Source organism: Pteropus vampyrus, unplaced genomic scaffold (assembly GCF_000151845.1).
Source record: "Pteropus vampyrus isolate Shadow unplaced genomic scaffold, Pvam_2.0 Scaffold36, whole genome shotgun sequence".
NCBI classification, from domain to species: Eukaryota; Metazoa; Chordata; class Mammalia; order Chiroptera; family Pteropodidae; genus Pteropus; species Pteropus vampyrus.
Window position 1 is genome coordinate 6242472 of NW_011888817.1, and position 21961 is coordinate 6264432.

At 47.7% G+C, this 21961-nt stretch overlaps 3 protein-coding genes and 1 non-coding gene across 5 annotated transcripts in view; 3 read left to right on the forward strand and 1 right to left on the reverse strand.

Annotated features, from left to right (window-relative positions):
- SMPDL3B (sphingomyelin phosphodiesterase acid like 3B) overlaps positions 1–8879 on the forward strand; it is a 21362-nt gene extending 12483 nt beyond the window's left edge. The window contains exons 4-8 of the mRNA XM_011358054.2: positions 2646–2789; positions 3787–3959; positions 5066–5246; positions 5332–5465; positions 7900–8879. Coding sequence (XP_011356356.1) covers positions 2646–2789; positions 3787–3959; positions 5066–5246; positions 5332–5465; positions 7900–8265 — 998 coding nt within the window. The 3' untranslated portion in view covers positions 8266–8879. The remainder of the gene's footprint in view (positions 1–2645; positions 2790–3786; positions 3960–5065; positions 5247–5331; positions 5466–7899) is intronic.
- Positions 8880–9015: 136 nt separating this feature from the next.
- XKR8 (XK related 8) lies at positions 9016–15104 on the forward strand. Its single transcript, XM_011357719.2, has 3 exons — positions 9016–9380; positions 11592–11788; positions 13548–15104. Exons 1-3 carry the CDS (start codon positions 9088–9090, stop codon positions 14237–14239), a joined length of 1182 nt encoding a protein of 393 aa, XP_011356021.1. The 5' UTR covers positions 9016–9087; the 3' UTR covers positions 14240–15104.
- Positions 15105–16457: 1353 nt separating this feature from the next.
- Positions 16458–16576, forward strand: LOC111738288. The gene has a single exon (XR_002779796.1). It is a non-coding gene; the product is annotated as a 5S ribosomal RNA (ribosomal RNA).
- A 332-nt stretch (positions 16577–16908) lies between these two features.
- Positions 16909–21961, reverse strand: part of EYA3 (EYA transcriptional coactivator and phosphatase 3) — an 87199-nt gene continuing 82146 nt past the window's right edge. For both annotated transcript variants that reach the window (XM_011357720.2, XM_011357721.2), the window contains one exon: positions 16909–20537. In XM_011357720.2, the coding sequence (XP_011356022.1) occupies positions 20457–20537 (81 nt within the window). In that variant the 3' untranslated portion in view covers positions 16909–20456. The remainder of the gene's footprint in view (positions 20538–21961) is intronic.

The window sequence follows — 21961 nt, forward strand, 5'->3', positions numbered from 1 at the left end:
GCCAGCTGTTCTGGTACAGAGGCTTCCTCTGAAAGTTTTAGTCATGGGTCCCCAGGAACCAGATTTAAAATAATGATAAAAATAAATAATAACAGCAGCAGCAATAACTATATGTATCTATGTATTGAGTGCTAAGTGTCAGGCACTCCTCTGAGAATATTCTATGTCTTGGGTCATTCATTGTCATGCTAATCCTAGAGAGAGATGCTATAACTACGTCAGTTTTACTGATGAGAAATGTGGGCCTTGGTCAAGTAAACTAAACTGGTCAAGGTCATGTGGCAGGAGGGGGTTGCGGGAGGGGGGCGCACATCCTGGTTTGAGCACTGCTCTTATCCACTACTCCCACTGCCACTCCAGGAGAGGCCAGAGCTGCTGTCACCATCACACATCTATCTTTGAGGAAACCTTTCTGTCACCTCCTGTCCTCAACATAAATTAATTTGTGCAAAAAGCTGCCTAGGGGCTATGTAACTCAACCCTGCTGAGACAGGCTTGGGCTTGTTCATCTTCCAGCAGAAGTCACTACTTAGGGTCAAACTTGGACACTCCTCCCCAGATATTGTAATTAATATCTAATAAGAACAGATATTATTATTCTCAAAGCTAGTTAGTTCCTAGGGACAAATTCAAACTTAGATCCAACTTCGAGCATTCTTTCCTCTGCTCCACATGGGGCTTCTGGAATAAAAGTGAAACGATGGATAAGAAAATGCTTTATTAACTATGGTTTAACACACAAATGTAATTTGAAGGTTTTCTAGTTTATAACACACGTGCACATTTACTGACTTTGTTAATGTCCACGGTGCTATCGACTGTAAGATGCATCATTATCTTATGTATTGCTAAGACAAGAAGTACTGTCTCTGAAAGTACAACACAGTGCTTTCTCATGGCCTCAGTGGTAAGACACACCCCACTTGCAGAGGTGTGAAAATGAGAACAAATTGGAAGAGATGAAATGAGGCTTTATCTTATTTGGGAATTATAACACTGGTCAAGTGGAATACTCCCTATTTTGTAGATAATTAAGCTTAAGCAACTTAGACAGGAGGACGGGAACGAAATTCAAGATTTAGGTTCCAAGTCATGTGTTCTTCTTGCCACATGCCACATGTGTTCCCCATCAGAGTTGCTGTGAACATTGGTTCCCGCTGTCCACCTCCCCCCAGCATGGCCGAGTGGTGAACGCAGATGTGCAAGGCGAAACTGTTCCAGGCACCAGTTCAGACCCTGCCACGTTCTAGCTGGGCAATCTCATCAAGATACTTTTCTCTATGGGAAAAATAAAGAGAATACTGTTACCTGTGCAGAAGGTTGTTGTGAGAATTAAATAAGGCAATCCATTCACCAGTCAGTCCGCAAATATATATTGAGCATCTACTATGGGTGAGACACAAGTCTAAGGGTAGGGGTCTTGGCGGTGAACAAGATGCCAGGTGGTACCCTCCTGGAGTTTGTAAGGAGCTTCTAACAGTGCCTGGCACATAGAAGCAAGACAAACCAGAGAAATTCTCTCCCTTCTCATCTGCCCTTGAGATTCCAGGAATTTGTGTTTTTCGTTTTTTTTTTTTTTTTCTTAAATGGATCTCTAATGGCTGCCAGCATTTACATTAGACAGATGAGGTTTTTCCAGACAGTTACACTGATGGCTTCCTGTTTTGCGAATAATTCCTGGTGGGAATTCTACAACCTCCCACTTGGGCAGAGCTCTCGGCATTTCCAGACCTTACAGGCTGTACAGGACAAAGGGTTTGTTAGAGACATTTTCCCAAGAGGGAATTGGAGGCTCCGGCTCCCTCATTGATTCAAGGTCACTCCCTGGGGTGAGCCAAGCTCATATAAGGGCAAAGCCCTGCCCTGAGCTCAGAGGTTTTGTTTGGGGTCAAATATTTATTGAGCAACTACTATATGCCAGACACAGAAGTAAAATAAAAGCAAGAATGAGACTACTTAGGAGAAGGAGGTGAGTCTGACGTGCTCTCCTCTTCCACTGTGGGCTCATTCACTTCCTCAAGGAGGCCTGCCCTGGCCACGCCCAACACTACAACAGAAAGTGGCTTTTCCTTTTTTATGGACAGCCCTCATACCTTTCATTACTCAATACCTGTCAACTCAACTGCACTGCAAGACCACTGGGGCTGGGTGCCTGTTTCCCAGGTCTCTGCGTTGGCACAAACTGGGAGCTCAATAAATACTGTTGAACCGCGGATGAGTGAAACTCCTAAGGCTTCCTAGAGTGAGCCAGACCCCTCTTCCAACAGTAAGATGGCTCTGTAATTGACAAAACAAGGAACACTAAATTATCAAGTGGTTGACAATGAATCTGAAGATGATTTAGATCTTTTAGCTTGCTCCTTCTCATCAGTTGATGCTTGCTTTCTGACCATGAAACTTTCCGCTGGGCATGGGGATTAGGGACCAGGATCAGAGGGTTCGCTGCTCTTTCCTAGTGTGAGCAAAGTTCAGCCAGACTCTATTAAGTGTGATGGTGTTCAGCTCATCTCTGTATTTTCCTCATCTGTGGGTTTTCCCTCCTCGCTCTTCCTCACTAGCTCTGCTGGCCAGTGGACGACTGAAAATGAGTAACTCGCCAAGCGCTTTCGCATATATATATTTTTATAATTCTCCTTTTCCTCCAGACACTAAAGTCTACGCTGCTTTGGGAAATCATGACTTTCACCCCAAAAATCAGTTCCCAGCAGGGAGTAATAATATCTACAATCAGGTAGCAGAACTGTGGAGACCCTGGCTCAATAACGAATCCATTGCTCCCTTCAAAGAAGGTATTAACACCATTTGCTACTATAAGCACTCATTGTGTGTCAAGGTCTGGTCTAATACATCTTCACATGAACATCCCCATGAAATTGGTACTAATTTTATACAGATAAGGAGACTGAGGCTTAAAGATACCAAGTCACTTGGCCAAGGTCACCCAGCTTAGAAGAGGCAGACTTGGGAGCAGAATCCAGGGCTCACTCCAGTGCTCATGCTCTCAAGCCCATGGCACTAATGAGATTCAGAAGTTAATTTTTATTGATCATTATTCTATGCCATGCACTACGATCAGCACGTTGCTGGATTCCTTGCAAAAATATTAGGAAGGGGCAGTGACCTTCAGTTCAAGCAGGGTCTCTCAACCTTGTCACTACTGACATTTTTGGCTGGTGAGCCTTCGATACAGGGGCTTCCCATGCACTGGAGGATGTTTAGCAATATTCCTGGCCTCTACCCACTAGATGCCAGTAACATCCCCAGTTTTAATAACCCAAATGTCTCTATAGACATTGCCAAATGTTCCCAAGGGGACAAAAATCACCTAGTTGAGAAGAACTGATCCAAAGACATAGCCAGTCCTAAGTGACCCTGACCTCTCTTCCTTTTCCTCAGTCCCCTGATGCTTGGGCTCTCCATTGGTCAAACCTAACCAGAAGCCCATGGAACAGAAACCTATTGATTTAGTTCATATAGATCAGCTCCTGGGGCAAAAAACTGAGTGGAGAACAGTTGACAGTGGATCTGGAGGAGCAAACACACCTCATTGTTTTTCCCATTATACAGATGAGGAAACTGAGACATAGCGAGGTGAAGTAGCTTTCCTAAGTTGCATAGCTAATAAGTGATAGAGCCAGGATTTGAACCTAGGCAGCCTGGCTCCAGAGCCTTTGGTCTTATGCATGATGCCCCTCTTATGCAAAAGATGGGAAGGGAGGTAGAAGGCTGGAGAATGAAAGGGGGCATGGGTGTATCTTCACATTTTCCTTGGCTGTGATGTCCTAGGTGCCTTCTATTCTGAGAAGTTGCTGGGGCAGAGTGGGGCTGGGCGAATTGTGGTCCTCAACACCAATCTGTACTATAGTAGCAATGAGCAGACAGCCAGCATGGTCGACCCTGGGCAGCAGTTCCAGTGGCTGGAAGATGTGCTGACCAATGCATCCCGAGCTGGGGAAATGGTAAGATCTCCTGCCTCCTTCCCTTCCCTCTCTGGGGTCACTTCCTGAACAAGTCTCCCACCTTGGCACAAGCTGATCCACTCTTAAGATGCCCACACAAGAGAGTCCTTCATCAGCCTGGCACCAGGAGGAGGCTCCTTCCATCTTCAGAATAGCCTGTGAGGCTGGGACCCCAAAGCCCATTGCAGATGTGAGGCTCCCAAGGGGCAGCAACGGTCCAGGTCACACAATAAATGGTGGACCTGAGACTAGAATCCTGGTCTCCAGACTCCAAGTCCAGTGCTCTTTCCAGGGCCGTCACACACCACAGCTGCAGCCTGCATTGTGTACTAGACTTCAAGGGCATGCCCTGCCCTTGAGGGGTGTCCACCTACTCTGATGGACTGACAGCTGTCCGAGGACAGGCTCTGGGTCTCATTTGCCCGAGTCCCTACACTGAACAGCACATCCCAACAGGGTCTCATGGCTGGTACTTCTTAGCACTTACGATGGATTACCTCATTTAACTCTCAAAACTCCACCAGTTAGATGCTATTTCTGATGAGAAAACTGAAGCTCAGAGAGGTAACACACTGCTGGTGTCCAAGCTACAGTTCAACACCAAAGTTCACGCTCTTAACTGCCCTCTCTCTCACCCGCCGTTCTACTTCTTGCAATGGTGGCCAAGGGCCCAGGTAGGGTTAATCGAGTGACGAGAAATGTAAGACATGATCACACATTACCACATAGCATGTGCTACACAGTCATGCAAGACAGGTTCAGTTGTTACAGTGCCCGAGCTCTCCAATAGTAAGTTCTCACGAGGAGGTGCGCTTTGACCTGGGTTTTGAAGTCCGAGTAGGATTTACAGAAGAGAAAATGAGACGGGTACTCCAAGTGGCAGGCACCGCATGGCAAAGGCACAGAGCTGGGTGAGCATGTGGTACATTCGTTACTGGGTACAGGGAATGGTGGAATTTGCCCTGGAGAGGGAAAGCAGAGGACTTTGAGAAGAGGTACATTTGAGTATGCCTGCTTGCCTTTGGGGAGATAGGCAAGTTTTGAGGTGGAAATGAAGGATTGGGGAGGTTGTCTCTGATCTCCTCCTGGGCACCCCTTCCTCGCAGGTGTACATTATTGGCCATGTGCCCCCAGGATTCTTTGAGAAGACTCGGAACAAAGCATGGTTCCGGGAGGGCTTCAATGAGAAGTACTTGAAGGTGGTCCAGAAGCACCATCGAGTCATCGCAGGGCAGTTCTTCGGCCACCATCACACCGACAGCTTTCGGATGTTCTATGATGACGCAGGTACTCAGCCGGGAGGGTACCTGCCAGCCCATTTCCCTTCTTCTCTCGCCAGCCTCTCTCAGTCCCACTGTCTCTCTCCTGAAAGGTGCCCCCATCAGTGTCATGTTCCTTACACCTGGGGTCACCCCATGGAAAACCACATTACCCGGAGTGGTCAACGGGGCCAACAATCCAGGCATCCGGGTGTTCGAATACGACCGAGACACACTGAGCCTGCAGGTCAGGAGCCGTGGGTCTGCTGAGACCAGAGGAGGAGGGAGGGGAGGGACCTGAATGCATCACCACCTTCACTAACTCTTTCCCAGCTAATCTGCACTCTAGTGACCACTGAGCCTCAGGAAGGTCAAGTTACTTCCACCCTTCCAGAGCTCAGGATCAAAACCCTGGAGCCACCTCCAAAGCCTGACAACAGATCAGGTCATTTCCTCTTCCCTAAATTTCCCTTTGCCCTGGGTCATTGTCACGGCCTCCTACCTGGTCTGACTCCAGCACTGCCCTGCATAGCTCATCTGCTATACACTACAGAAAGTATATACTAATCTTTCTAAAGCACTTCTTGTTTCTCTCCTGCTCAAAACCTTCAATGGCTCCCCAGTGTCTCCAAGATGAGTTAGATCTCTTTGGCCTGGTATTCAAGTGTGACCTCAGGCCCATTGTCTTCTCTGTATTGATTACATTGCAGCCAAAGTGGGTCCCTAATTCATCAAACAATCCCTCACCTCCTGGGTGTGCTTGTGATTGTTGAAATAACAAAGAAATATTATTCTTTAATTTATTCAACAATGTATTAATTACCTGCCATGTGCCAGGCCCTGTGCTAAGTTCAGGAGATATATAAGGGAACTAAAACAAAGTCACTGCTTTTCTGGAGCTGACATTCTTACAGGAGACAACCAATAAACAAATAAGTGGAGTTAAGTATGGCATGAGATAAGCGTTAAGGAAAGAGGCAGGCGGTGATGGTTACAGAGTGTGTGTGTGCGTGCTATTAGGGCGGGCAGGGAAGAGTCCCTGGTAGGGTGACATTTGAATTCTGAGTAAATTGGGGGAGTGAGCCGTGTCAGTATCCAGGAAGGCAGAGAAAAAGAAAGAGCAAGTCAAAGGCCCAGGGGTGGGAATGTGCCTGGTGTGTTGGGAGAAGAGCGAGGAGGACAGTGTGGCCACAGCGGAAGGCACAAGCGGAGGGTGGGAGGGATGAGGTTAGATCACGTAGGCCATGAGTAAGACTCTTGACCTGGAAGGTTTAGGACAGAATTAAATATGCTGAGTTAACAATTTTATCCAAACCATCATGTCTGCTGTGCAGAGAACAGGCTGTAGGGGGCCAGGGCAGAAACAGGAGGATGAATTAGGAGGTGACTACAATGACCACTGAGATGGTGGTGTGGGCCAGGGCAGTAGCAGTGGGGTGGTGAAAAGTGCCAGGTCCTGGATGTATTTTGACGGCAGAGCAGACAGGATTTGCTAGTGGATTGGATGAGGGGTGTGAGAGAAAGAGAGGAATTAAGGAGGATTCCAAGGCTTTGGCCTGAAAACTTGGAAGGATGAAGTTGTCATTGAATGAAATGAGATCACTGCAGGAGGAACAAGTTTTGGAGGGAAGATCAGAAATCTGGTTTTGAACCTGTTAACTTTGGGATGTCTAAATGGCTTCCAAGTAAAAGTGCCGAGGGAGGAAGCAGTTGGGTGTTCAAGCTGGAGTTCCAGGAAGAGGTGAGTATCGAGATTTAATCTAGGGGTCGAGAAAGGACATCTAAAATCAGGGATTGGATGAAATAACCTAGGTCCTTGATTCTGGAGTAAGAAGAGGTCTGAGGATTTTTAGGAGTATGGCTTGTTATCTACATGTGCATTCAGAGGGCCTTGGTAAGAAGAACCACAGGCTGGGACTCCCTCCTCCCTTCCACACCCCAGCTCCCCAACATGCCTTACATCCTTCTCAGGGAGGGAGTCAGACAGCCCTGGGTTTGAATCCTGGCTCCACCGCTCAGGAGCTTTTGGACCTCATTGGGCCTCCCTTGCTTTATTTGACAAATGGGAAGCAGAAAGTTGCCATCCATACGTGGCAGCTCCTCTTAGCCCACTTTTAGTGACCTGAAGCAGGTCCACAAATTTAAGTGGAAATTGTTGGACCGATAAACCCTTCCAGATTCTAGTCCTTAAGATGCACCTGAGTCCTAGGGGCCTTGGGTGTAGCCCAAGCCTCCAATCAACCACAATTCTATAACCTCTCTCAGCCAAGCAGCCCATCTTACTTCTTTTAAGTTGCTTTTTATCCATTCATTCTGTAAATATTTACTGAGTACCTTCTGTGTACCCGGGAGTTTGCTGGGACAGAAAATGCACAGGCCTTGCGGTAAACCACCTGGTCCACTCCCACCTTTGCCACTGAACACCTGTAGGGCCTTGGCCAAAGGAATTAACCTCTTTAGGACTCAGTTTCCTCTTCTGTGAAATTGGGATAATAAGCGCAGTTAACCTCATCCGAATCAGAAGATGTCTGCCACACACAATTGGTAAATAGTAAATGCTCAATAACTAACAGTAGCCATTATTATGGATATAAAGGATCTGGAGGTTAAGGCAAGGTGCAGGGTTGTGGGTGGAAGCAGACAGCTACTCACGGCTGGTCCGCCTCGTGCCCCCTCTCCAGGATATGGTGACTTACTTCGTGAACCTGAGCCAGGCGAACGAACAGGGGGACGCGCGCTGGGAGCTCGAGTACCGGGTGACCGAGGCCTATCGAGTGCCCAACGCAAGCGCCCGCTCCATGCACGCGGCGCTGGGTCGCATCGCCAGCGATCATGATGTGCTGCAGCGCTACTACGTCTACAACTCTGTCAGCTACGACCTGCAAGCCTGCCGCCAGGCCTGCCGTGCCGAGCACGTGTGCGCACTACGCGAGGTGGCTTTCGACGCGTACGCCGCCTGTCTGCGCGCCCCCGGCACGGCGCCCGCGCCCCGCCTCGCGCTCCTACTGGCCGCGCCGCTCTGCCTGCGCGCGCTGCTTGCGCGGTGACTTTGGGCGCCGTCCGCCCGCTCTCTGGGTTTGCCTTCTTCCTGATAAATTGGAGCCAGCGCCATCCAGAACTGGACTATTCAACCATTTTTATGGCGTCCACAGAGTGAACTGGGATGGGAGAGCCAGATCTGGAAATGAAGCCCAAAGACCCCACTAGAAGCACATTTCTTCCAAGATTCACGTTTTATCCCCCTCCCCACCTCCCCAATGCTAACCGTGCATCTTATTCTGTACATTATTCAATATGTAAACAATGTTTAAAGCAACACCCTTGCAGTTATTGAATGTCCTCCTTCCCTCCATACGGATAATCAAGAGTAAAACGAGCCGCCAGGAAGATGCACCTGGTTGCTCCTGTGCCCTCGGTCTCCCCTGGCACACTGCCTGAACTCAAGGCAGGTCCAAGTTTTAGTCCGGGCGCTTATCGCCAGGCCTTTCTCGCCGTCTTGGGCCTCCAGGAGCCTCAAATGTGAAACAAGGCAATTTCGAAATCTGCTAAACTGAGGGCAGTGCACCTCGGACGGCAGTCTTCGGACTAGCGGTCCTCGGAGCTCAGCGGGACTGGATGCGGGATCCCTGGGAAAGATTCAGCGCGTAGGTCTGGGTCAGTCTTCCCCTTCGCGGAGGGGCGGGGGTGGGGACAGGGGACGCCTGAGGCGGGATCCTGGGGCCTCGCTCCTCCCCGGACTGGGCGGGACCGGGAAGTCCAGCCCAGCAGGCCCGGCCCCTGGGCGGCTCCGAGGACTGTGCGGGCCTCCTTCCTGCGGCTACTACCTCGGGAGTCCAGTCCGAGTTCAGACGGGAAGGAAGGGAAGGGTCATGTCCTGGTCACTCCGCACCACGCTCTTTTGGGATCTGGTCCTAGGCGTATGGGGTACCACTGCCTTCGTGATCAACCTGGGCGCTGACCTGTGGATCGCGAGCCAGTATGTGCTTAGCGGTCGCTACTTGTGGGCCGCACTGGTGCTGACACTGCTGGGCCTCGCTTCGGTCTCACTACAGGTCTTCAGCTGGATCTGGCTGCGCGCCGACCCCGCTGGTCTGCACAAATCGCAGCCCCCAGTCCGCTGCTTGGCGCTGCTGCATCTCCTGCAGCTGGGTTACTTGTACAGGTGAGTGCCCCGCCCCCGGGAAGAGGGAGAACGGACCCCGCGGTACTTCCTGCAGCGGGGCTACTAGTACAGGTGAGAGCCCTGCCGCGGGAAGCAGGTGGGGAGAAGAGCACTGGGACCCAGGAGAGGAAACAGAGTCCCCGTGGGCACCTCTATCTACAGGTGAGCTTTCTGCCCCTTGAAGAAAGAGAACTCGGGCTGACAGCCCTCAGCACTCATCAGGCCCTACCCTTTCTGGCACAGAGAAGAAAAGGAGGAGCATGATCTGGGGTCAGACCTCTCTGGGATCCAATCCAGGCTATACCACCTTCGGCCTCAGTCCTGCCTTTCTCTGAGCCTCAGTTTCCTCCTCTGTTAATTTTAAAAGAAGGTAGTAACTTAGAGAGATAGGTCTGGCAGGCAGGCAGGCCTGTTGCGAGGAGTGAAGGAAAGCACAGTGCTTGGCTCCTGGTGGACTCCATTGTAAGGCTGAGTACAGACCAGTGTGTTCCTATTAGTTGTGGATGGGGCCTTGGGCAAGTCATTTGACTCTTCCAGGTCTCAGTTTACTCATTGTTCCAGTGGGGATGGTCACAGTACCCACCTCTGTTTGTAAGGATTAAGTGAAATGAGACCTGTACAAGCATCGGCTAGCTTCGTGATGGATTAACTGGGAGTTTCAGCAGCCCTGCCCCCAGAGCATTGCTTGTTTGCTCACTGCTAAGTGCCTCTCACTCTCTCCCTCCGGGTGTATTCTCCCTGAACATTTGTTCCCCACCCCACACCTTACACCCCCACCTTGACCAAGCAAGAGAGCAGAGATGAGGTCTGACCCATCCATGTCCCTGGAGCCAGTCATGGCTGGGCACAGGCCAGATCCCAGAAAATCTGTGTGGGTTTTGCTTTTTTTCAGAACTGACAGGGCCCTCTAGAGATGGAGAAACTGATGCCTAGGGGTCAGAGTCATTGAGATAAAGTCAGGACACAATGTAGTCTGTGTTGGAATGGGGTGGCTGGAGCCAAGATCTACTCTTGAATCCATTTTTATAGATTCTCTACAGATCTTGCCTTGACAAAGCTGCATCAAGTGTCCAGGAGTGGGCGAAAGGAGCTTTGAATGTTGCAGTTTTGCCTGAGAGACCATACAGGCATCAGTAAAACCCCGGGTGGGCATGAAGGGGCACATTTATTGCCATTCTGGCAGGCCTCGATGAACCCTGAATCTATAACTACATCATGCGTCGTCTCTTCTATTTCTGCTGAGCGTGAGGCAGAGAGAATGTACTGAGCTTTGGTTTTGAAAATGGGGTCTCTATTCCTGCCTAAGATGAGGCTGGCACAGGGCCCTGTGATGGCGTTGGGGAACCAGAGGCACCTGCTGAGGGAGAGCCCTACCCTAGGCCTGCTGCCTGCTCCCTTACTGTGTTAAGTCCATAAAGGGGAGATAACAGTACATGTCTCATGAATGAATTCTTAGCGAGTGAATGGGCTCACCTGCCAGTAGCCAATAGAGACCAGTTGTGGGGGGTGGGGTGGGCTTTGTGCATCTTTCACTCCCCCCTCATGCCAATGGGTCACCTAGGCCTGTCTGTCTAATCTCTGGCGTCTCTTAACTCCACCCTGGTTTCCATGGCCACCATTCTGAAGCTTTTGTCCTTTCTCTCTGGACTGTTACAACAGCCTCTTAAATGGAATGCATGCTTCCGGTCTGGCCCTCCAACCCTTCCTCCTCTCCACAGCCTGGGAGTTCTTTCTAAAGCACAATCTGACCTGTGTCACCTGTGCTTAGAAGCTCTCTATGCCCCTTCTTCCCCACGGGATCCTGAGAAATTCTTATGCTTGCTAAAAGTTGAGAACTATCACCTTAGGCAATTTCATTGTATGACTTTGAGATTCAAACAGCTTTGGGCCCAAATCCTGATTCCACTGCTTATCAGCTCTTTGGTTCTGTTTACCCACCTGTAACATGGGGATATTGTAAGGCATAAATGGAACAAGGTTTATGATGAGCTTGGGTCAGTGCCTGGCCAGCAGGAGCAGCAGTGGTTGTATTTATCCCCATTTTACAGATGAAGAAACAAGTTCAGTGAGCTTAAGTTGCTTGCCCGAGGCCCCACAGCCTGTTAGTGATGAGCTAGGACTGGAGCCTGTTTGTGTATACCTGGTAAGGAGGGGAAGGAGGGATGCCTCAGGACACTAACCTGGCCCCTTGGGACATCCGTGTGTGCCTAGGTGCGTGCAAGGGCTGCAGCAGGGGCTGTTTGTGTGGCAGCAGAAGGTGCCTTCCGAGTTTGACTTGGCCTATGCCGACTTCCTGTCCCTGGACATCAGCATGCTGCGGCTCTTTGAGACCTTCCTGGAGAAGACGCCGCAGCTGGCGCTGGCGCTGGCCATCGTGCTACAGAGTGGCCGGGCCGAGTACTACCAGTGTGAGTAGTAGTACTACAGTGGCCAGCCCTTCTTTTGGCTGGGGAGAGTTTCCCACAAGTGCTTTCCTGGAAATGCTTTTGTAAGGGCTTCTTAGAAAATAGGAGGCTATCCTTTAGTCAGGCAGGTCCGGGTTCAAATCCAAAGTCAAGTCCAAACTCTAGCTGTATGAATTTGGGCAAATGACTCAACCTCTCTGAGTGTCAGTTTGTTTTCATTTGTAAAATGGACATAATAAATGATCCTACCTCATAGGATTGATAAAAAGTATAAGTGAGGTGATATATATAAAACCTAGTGCCTGGTATGTAATAAATCTTAAATGTAATTTTTGTTATCTTGAACAAAACAGGTAAAGTGTATGGGGTACCTGCCACATAATAGGCAACTTGTTAGTCAATAAACTGTTTATTGAGCACCTTCATACACTTAAGTTTTTATTGAGCACCATGGTGCCTATTCCTGTGCTAGGGACACCGCAGTGAACAAGAAGGACACAGCCCCTGCTCTGCTGAGGCGATAGACTATAAAGAAGGTAGTTACAGAAAAGTGTGTCGAGTCATCTGAAGAGGGTGTGGCAGGTAGCCTTATGAGCCCTGAGAGAAGTTTGTATCCTGGGGAGCTTTGGGAAGGTTTTCTCCTGTTAAAGGGAAGTAATGTGCCCGAGGGCACAGACCAGCTGGTGGCCAGGGCTTCCCCTTCTCCGTCATACTCCTGCACACCTCGAGGTTCCCCTGCTGTAAATGCCCCCACCTCCCAAGGAACCAGTCCCCACTCTGCCATCACTCACTCTATAACCTGGAGAGTCTTGCCCTCTCTGGCCTCAGTTTCCACAGCTGTGCAAGATGGGGTTGGTCTGCAAGGGCCCTTTCAGCTTGCTAATCTGAGTCTGTAGTATTAATTGAGAAAAAACAAAACAGTAATAGCAGCTGTCATGACTAAGTGCCTACTATTAACCGGGCACTGTGTAAAGTGCTTTATTGTCAGTGCTCACATTCCCAGCCCTATAGATTGCTGCTACGTTTATCTCCATTTTACACAAGAGGAAAGAGGCACAGAAAGGTGAAGTGATTTGCCCTGGGACACACAGCACTCACTGGGCACATATTTTTGTTTGTCTCTTTGAGGGCTGTGGGTGTCTAGGATCAGAGCCAAATGCTTCTAGTCCACAGTGGGAACCAGGAAGTGGGATAGGATCCCCACTATAAACTTTTAGTCTTGGGAAATCAAGACCAGGGCCCAGTCTGAGCATGGAGCAGGAGGGGAGTGAGGGATGTTTCATTCATACAGCAGGGCAGTGTCAGCCAGAGGCCTGTTGCCACCCTATTGGGTTTCCAGCTTGTCTTTCTGAGACTAAGAAAGGAGGAACTGAGACTGCTGATTTTCAGATCCAAGAAAGGCTTGGGCTCTTCCAGGAAAGGAAGGGTTTTATAAGATGCTCGGGGTTTGTCCAAGGCCCAAAGGTGCAGATGGGGGTGTATGAGTCACACACCCTCTCATTCTTGAAAAATATCACCATGGTAGCACCTGAAAAGTGAAGCTTTGTGGTGAAAGGGGGACCCTATATTTGAATCCCAGGTCTGTTTTGGGTTGTGTGAACTTTAATATTTAATGTTTTCCAGCTGTAGTTTTCACTTCAACAAATTGAGGGTTTTAATACTCACCTCAGGGTGGTTATGAGGACCCTCAGAACCTGTGAGCTCTGGAGAACACCAGGCAGATTGCCCACCGGGCTCAGCTGTTTTCTCTTCCTCTCCATAGGGGTCAGCATCTGCACGTCCTTCGTGGGTATCTCGTGGGCACTGCTTGATTACCACCGGGCCTTGCGTACCTGCCTCCCCTCCAAGCCCCTCCTGGGGCTGGGCTCCTCCGTGATCTACTTCCTGTGGAACCTGTTGCTGCTGTGGCCCCGAGTCCTGGCTGTGGCCCTGTTCTCAGCCCTCTTCCCCTGCTATGTGGCACTGCACTTCTTGGGCCTGTGGCTGGTGCTGCTGTTCTGGGTCTGGCTTCAGGGTACCGACTTTATGCCAGATCCCTGCTCTGAGTGGCTGTACCGGGCAACAGTGGCCACCATCCTTTATTTCTCCTGGTTCAATGTGGCTGAGGGTCGCACTCGGGGCCGCGCCACCATCCACCTGGTGTTTCTTCTGAGTGACAGTGTTCTCATGGTGGTCACCTGGGTGACTCACGGTGCCTGGCTGCCCAGTGGTGTCCTGCTTCAGATCTTGCTGCCTGTGGGCAGCGTCAGCTTCTTTTTGGGTCTGGTTCTGCGGCTTGTCTACTACCGCTGGCTGCACCCTAGCTGCCCCTGGGAGCCCATGCAGGTGGACGGGGCCCGGAGCTTCCACCCCCTCGAGTGGCATCAGTTGCCTCAGAACCAGCGCATGATCTGCTTGGCTCAGAACTTTTTCCCCAAGGCTAAGGATGAGGCTGTTTTGCCATGGAAGAGTTGAATGGGGTCTTTTGAGGCAGGGTCAGACCCAGCCAGGGGACAGAAGGACAGATGGAATCTGTCGGTAGAATACAGAAGATAAGCTAATTATGCTGCTGTGGGCCTTGGTTCGCTCAACAAGCATTTGATGCCTGATCTTGCCAGGCACTGAAGACGAGTTGAGTAAGAGGCCTGCCTTCAAGGATAAGAACAAGATGAGAAAGGCTGGGTCCGAGAAGGTCAAGGGCCCCAATTATGTATAAAACACTTTGGGAGGAAAGAAGAGGCCTCATTTTTTCTTCCTCCCAACCAGTATAGCTGGTGCCTAGAGAGTCCCAGTGTTGAAATTTTTGATGGGATGCTGTTCCATCCCTTGGTTCCTCTATCCTGGGCTAGAAGGCCCTAAGCCCTCCAGGATGTGTTCTACAGAATTCTTCCTCTCTTGCCCCACCTTAGTAATTCAATTCATTCACCAAATATTTACTGAGAGGAACACCATTATGTGTCAGGAACATTATTCTATCCTTGGAACCTGGAACAAGATCAGCTACCACCCTTACCCGCTCCAGCTGCTCACCAGGAGCCAGAGATGCCCAAATGGCTGGCGCCTGTCAACCCCTCCAAGGCCTTAGTGCAGCTGGCCCAGCCTCTGTCCCTGCTCTCAAGGGGGCCACCTTTCAACCAAGTGCCTTGTGAACCTGTGGTCTGGGCCATGGCTCAGCTCTTTGAGCATTTTTATACTTTAGGCAGTGTACTTTCTACCTCAGAGTTTAGGTGAGAGGAAGAGAAGGTATTTGCATATGTGTCTCTGCAAGTGAGAGACACGTGTGTTGTTTTTGTTGAACAGTATTACTGGGTTATTATTAAAACCTCATGAAATCCTCCAACCTAGTTGTGTCATTAAATCTATAGAATTCAAAGCCACCTGGAAAGAAGGGGTCAGGGATGCTGGTGCTTTTTAACACACATGGAATAGTAGAGGCAGAATGGATTTCCAGACTTGAATTTCATGGACCAGTAAAATAAAATAGCCAACGTGATCACCAACTTAATTTTCACAAAAAAAGGCAGTAAAAACTACCGCCATCTATTATTTTCATCATCTCTAAAAGAAAAGATATAATGACCTCAGGAAAAGGACCATTCTTTTAATTGAATATGTTTAAAAACACAAAAGTATAATTACTTTTTCTCAACTCAGGGAAAATACAGGGTTGAAACCCCAGACAGTGGGTGTAGTGCCCAATCTATCCTTGGATATAGGTCCTAAGTTTCACTAAAACGAATATTTGCTCCATTTACTTTTCCATATTTCTTCCTGTCATACATGGAGAAGACCAGACTCGGGAGATGCCAAATATGTCAACAGAAGATACAATGTTTTAGGTAATTCCCTATTTTCCCCTGAGAAAATCCAAAAAGATGTTCCTAATTTTTTGCTCATCTATACTCCAGATGAAATTATCAAATGATGGTAAGATGTATGCCATTAATTCCAAACCAGTGCATAGTGTACTACCCAAAAAATTGGAGAAGTTTCATTTGTATATATGTTTACAGGGTCGAGAACTTTAAAAAGATGAATGATATTACATGCCATTAGAACTTTTAAGATTCCCATCAATAACTTTTTTAAATGTAAAAAAACTTGTTTTTGAAGAATAAGAACTTCCTGAATTGCCTACCCCCAAAAGTATTTTGAGAAACGTGCAGATGTTATTGGGGGAGATGGAGATGTTTATTCTTTGGGCTCGAAAAGCAATCAATACTCTAATATTTGTTATGACAAAGTAAGGAAATATATAGCAACTACCAAGTTTGCTTCAGCTATAGTGTGGTCCAAAATATGTCCCTTGCAATGTAAAAAATTAATACCTAGAATACATGGCAACCCCCTCTTTTCTGGGGTAATTAATTTGGGAGAAATATATCTTGTAGTCTAATGTGTATGGTACTTGGAAGTTAGAACCAAATATTTTGATCTTCACTGGAATAGAAGGCAAAAGAATTCTTGACTTTCCCAGGCCAGTAATGGAGTCAGGCTCAAATCTGAAGAAATTAAATGAGAAAAAGTTGATGTGACACGAAATCAGGCCAGATCAAAGTTTGGTAAGTTTGTCAGTTTTATTGCTTTTATGTTTTAAACTCAGCACAGCAAGGCGTTCTCTTTAATAATTTCAGCATATTTGACAACAAATAAAATTTCTTATGCCAGTCCTAACCTTTAAAAAGCAATACAAGTCTATGGCCATGCTACCCTGATCAAGCCCGATCCCGTCTGATCTCGGAAGCTAATCAGGGTCGGGCCTGATTAGTACTTGGATGGGAGACCACCTAGGAAGACCAGGTGCTGTAGGCGTTAAAAGTAAAAAAAAATAAGGGATTGTAAATTGACAAGTTCCCTGCAATCTGTGAGGTCAACCCAGGGTTGCCTCGCCTAAAAAAAGAAAAAAGCAATATATTTTAGAAACAAGAACTTTCCCTTGAAAATTATTTTGAAATATTTATTTTCCTATGTACATTTATTTATACCAAATGGTTTGTTTTTGTGTGTGAAATTAACGACTCAGTTATTGAAAGGGTGCTATCTTTCTAATGAGCTCTTCGGATTTTTTATGAAGCTCTACTTAGGAGCCTACTCAGCTGGGCAACTGGGCTGATCCTATTCAGAAAAGACACAGGAGAAAACTGTATAGAAAATAAAAACTTTATTTTTTTCAAGTTTACAAGATAGTTCCCATTACATATAACATTATGGTCAAGGACTCTACAGCCACAAATGCCCGCAGTCACATAAATATATCCAATCCAATCAATGCCTTTTCCTGCTAAATGAGGCACCTGTAATCCAGAGGGTCAGGTTTTGAGTAGAAGTCGTCCTTAATGGGATGGCTCCTGTCAGTGCATTAGGAACTAACCAGTGAGCCTTGCTTGCTAGAACTGTCTGACTCAGAAGAGAGGAAGGGACAGAAAGAGAGCCTGCTGATCGGGGATGGGACAGAACTAGATTTTCCCTATTGTGATTTAGAATATTTTAGAATCTCAGAACTCAGATTTGGCTGGTATAGGATAAATATCTGGGGAGTTTCAACTTTTGGATGAAAAAAGAAACCAATTTAGGGGTAAGAAACAGAAGCTTGCTTAAGAGGGGCCCTACTTGCCCTCTTCTGCAGGAGTGAGGAGAGGAACACCCCAAGCTCACCAGCCCTTGGCTCAGACCACCACACTCCCTGGAAGAGGGAGGATGGAGCTCTGCTGCTCTATTCCTCTCTCTCATGCTTTGGTGGCACTGACACCCATTCAAGGGAGTGACCATCTAGAAGCTCCATATGCTGCAGCTGGAGTTTGCCAATCAGATTCTACTCGAGAGCTTTAAAGCTGAGTTTGTGTAAACTGCGAACAAGCTGTGGCAAAAGTCTCCTGGGACACTAGCTTTGCCTCCCACCCCCAACTTGTAGAGCAGAAGAGAGGATTACCCCCAACCAAATAGTATCTAAATCTGGAGCTGGAATCCATTCTCCTGGACACCACCAGCTGCCCCAGGGGCATTGGACAGGGTGATGCTAAGGCACAGTCAGTTTTACATTCGAAAGTCAAGCTACCTCTTAAACCCAGGACATACCTGACAACTCCAGATCCCCTACCAGAGAAAGTCCTTAACATGAAATGTGCAGACCCATCTTATAGAACCCACAGTGCCCAGCTGGGGGAAGGATTCATCGTGTGGCTAATTTCATGGAGACTCTTTCTCGTAAAGATGCCTTCCTCCTTGAGGAAAGGACCCCCAGTGTCCCTGGGCCCTCAGCTTCCAAGAGCTCTTGATGCTACCCACTTATATTCCTTTCCAGATCTTTGTGATGGGGAGGAAAACATGGTAAAAGAACACTGTGTTCCCTAGACAATTCATTTTGGCAAAGAGGAGCCAGGTCCCATTTTCTGCCTGCCCTCTAAATAGGGCAGTGACAACTAGAGGAGAGCCAAGGCTGCTCTGCTTAGAGAGCTTCTCACCTCTTTTGGCCAATTTCAAGTTCCTTTTGCAAAGGCCTAGGCTGGGCAGTCAGGGCAGGAGGGAAAAGGCCATAGAAAATGGGGTCCAAGTCATATTCTAGAAATAAAGAGCTTCTCTCAAAGAGCAGGGAGAGGGAGGTGTTTGTGTGGACCTGTGTGCATGACGGGGGCACCACTCCACAGCCTCAAGCCTGAAGCACAGCGCCAGCAGGAAACCAACCGTTACACTGCCCGTAGGTGGAGGGCTTGGGGCCTGGAAGAAAAGACCCATCCTGGAACTAAGATCAATTATCAAGCAAGACAGAGCAGCATCTGGGAAACTGTTTAACTCAGACAACGGCAAGGTCGGCCTTAAGACTACATATCCCCACCCTCCCCCATCCCACTAATGGAAACAAGGCCAAAGACAGCCAAGTAATGAGCACTGACTTCAGCTTCTCTCCAAAGACCTCTTCCCTAAAATTGTGAGTCATGTAGCAGTTTCTCAAGCAGTTCTGAAGGAATGTATAACACAGCCTTTCCCTGCCGAGTGACCTGGCCTTGGGAGGAGTCTGGCTTCTTTGTGCTACATCATCTCTGGAAATGGATATGCACAATCTCTGGGGACAAGCAATTATAGCTGGGGTTGGTCAAGGATGCCTCCTCCTGAAGACCCAGACTTACGGTCTCTCTCAGGTGCTTATATGATCACCCCTCTCTGCAGCCTGGGAGATGAACTTCCTCAGCTCTAGGCAAGTTTATCCTGCCCGGGTTGGTCTTAGAGGGGTGGAGCTTCCACAAACAACAGAGCTGGAAGGCTGTGACTATTGCCTGGCATCCACCAATCTTCCCAGAAGTCCTCTGGTTTCCCATTTCAGAATATTTGAGAAGTGGGAGGGGTTACCATGGAAAAATTGGATTTTGATCACAGCACTCCTCTTCAGATACAGACAGAGATATCTGGGTAAATATATGCCCAGAATATCCTTTATAGGGCTTCAAAGGAAGTCAACTACATTGGTAGTTTTGGCCAAAATGCAGTTATGAGCCTGTTCTTAGACGTGATTTGACTTCTTGGGTCCAAAGCCCAGGGGTTGGCTAGAGCAGCTGGGGGCAGCTGTGAGGTACCAAGGGCGGGAAAGGGACAAGAGCCTAGCAATGATGACCAAGAAGGAAGAGAAGGCTGTAGGGGTGAGCATCTGTTGGGAGAAGAGTGCCTCTCTGCAGGAGGAAAAGGTGGACTCTTCCTGTTTCAAGAGCCAAATGAGCGGAAATTCACAAGAAGCCTTAGTCCCTTCCCTCCAGTTTGGAGGTGAGCCGCTAGGACACAGTCTTTGAATAAAAGAGTCAAGCTGAAGTTTAGCATTTACTGTCTAAGAGAAGGAGTTCCGGGGTTGTGCCATTTGTTTAAAGGAGAAGAGGTATTGGAAAGGGGACTAAGGCTTCTAGGATGGGAAATATCAAAGTCTAAAGTTAATCAGTGTCCAGTGCCCCACAGTTCAGCAAACTAGGAGATGGAAGAACAGGAGGGAAACCATCCTAGAGAGCAGACCACTGGAGCAGCTAAAGAGGTGCTATTGTCACAGAGGTATTTTTAGATATTTCAATTACTATTTTTCAAGGAAACTTTACATACCCCTTTCTTGCTAGAAAAAGAAAAGAGGAAAAACCTGCTTCAGAGACCAGACCCTTACCTATAAAAATTACATATACATTCACTGGGAATATGTTCTACAGCTAAGGAGATTACAGAGACTGTCGGAGATGTTATTACAAGTCGGCCACATTTATCCTATCACAAGTTAATAGCAGTTCTCAATCAGGTCATGGACCGAAGAGTGAAACTCTGCCCCAAGAATTTCTTTTTCTTTTTCTTCATTTTTTGAAACAAAACAAACAAAACAAAAAACAGAAGAATTAAAAGCACTGTAGCTGCAGTGAGTCTATTGTTCTCTCAATCCAACTGTCTCCCGCTTCTGCACAAGGATGAACACAGGGCTGCAGCTCACTCTTAGCAAAAATAAGCTTTGTCCCTTGCAGCTGTTGGTTCTGATTGTGTTCTCGCCAGCATTCCATGGACATGGAGAGAGAGGGGAGGGAAGGTGGGAGGAAGGGGTGAGAGAGAAAGGGAGAGGGAGAGAGAGAGAAAGAGAGAGAGAAAGGGAGAGAGAGTGAGTTCCCAGTTGGTTCCGGTCTCCAGCTCACTTTAGGAGCGAAAAGGAGCTCATGGGGAAGGCTTTTCATTCCAGTTCTTAGAGAAAATCAAGCTCCAAAGCCTGGTGGAGGGACACTAAGTCTCCATGGTTTGTGATCCTCCAAAAAGGCATGTTGTGCTGGAAGAGAGCAGGGAAAGCTGGTTAGCCTAACTTGTTTTGGGAGCTCATATTTACCCAAACTCCTTTCCCCACAGACCTCTTCCCAAGGTATTTGGTAACCCTCTCTACTCCTGCCCACCTCATGGGGTTGTCGTAAGGATCAAATAAGTCATATGTGTAAGAACTCTATACCAGGGGTCCCTAACTCCAGGGCTATAGACTGGTACCGGTCCATGGCCTGTTAGGAACTGGGCCACACAGCAGGAGGTGAGCGGCAGGCGAGTGAGCAAAGCTTCATCTGTATTTGCATCTGCTCCCCAGCGCTAGCATCACCGTCTCAGCTCCACCTCAGATCATCAGGCATTAGATTCTCATAGGAGTACTGGTCTCTGGTGCCAAAAAGGTTGGAGACCACTGTTGTACACTACAGAACACTTTACAAACGTGAGAGCTTTTTATTAGGTTTCAGTAGTAACTCTGTGCTTTTATGAGAGATATATTTATTCTAGCTACTATATAGGGTCTTCAGGATCAAAATATTCACATAAGAAATTAGTATTAATATTACATTACATTTTCTTAGAGATGGTCATCAATTTCCTATGAGGTACAGAGCTACAAGGCCCAAATCTTGTCTGTGACCAAGATTCAGAACATACCGATCTGGGAAAAAATAACCCCATTATATTATGTGGTCAGAATAACATCCAGAATACTGCGTGCTATTCTAAAAGCCTTTTAAAGAAGGGCTTTGACAAATGCAAGTGCTGGAAATCATGTTCCATGAAGTTGAAGGAGATTAGCTTTACTGATTGTCTCATTCAAAATGGTTACAAGTTACCCAGAATACTGATGTCCTAGAACAGTTCTTCTGGCATGTAGCTAGCTCACTGTTTTTTCAACCTGCTCCTTACACATAATGTTTAAAAGGCTTTTAATATACAGAAGAGGAAGCAGACGTGTTATGTTGTGCTCAGGAGTGCCAGACTAAGACTGATGTAAAAGTGAGAGAGATGAATTTAAGTTGAGAGGAAGGTGGAACATCCTAACAGTGTGGATGACCCCACAGTAGAATGGGATACCTAGGAAGCAGCCTCCTTATCCCAACTTGGATATGTTTAAACAAGGACTAGAAAGTCTTCTGCCAAAGTCTGCAGAAAAGAGCCCTCGCAGGGTGGAAGCTGAACTGGATAGAGCTCTAAGGCATTTTCCAATGGGTAGATTCTATGGTAGATGATTACAGGCATCAGCTTAGAGACACCAGCTCTGCTAATGACTTGAGTTGTTCTTTATCTCCTCAATCCCTTCTTCAGACCTAGAAGCATTGATACCTATATCTACTAGTATCTTTCCCAGAGAGTGACAAGCACTTTAGAATCAAAGCTCCAAAGATAACACATGGAAGAAAATAAAGGTCCTTTAATTGCTACTTAAAGTGGCAC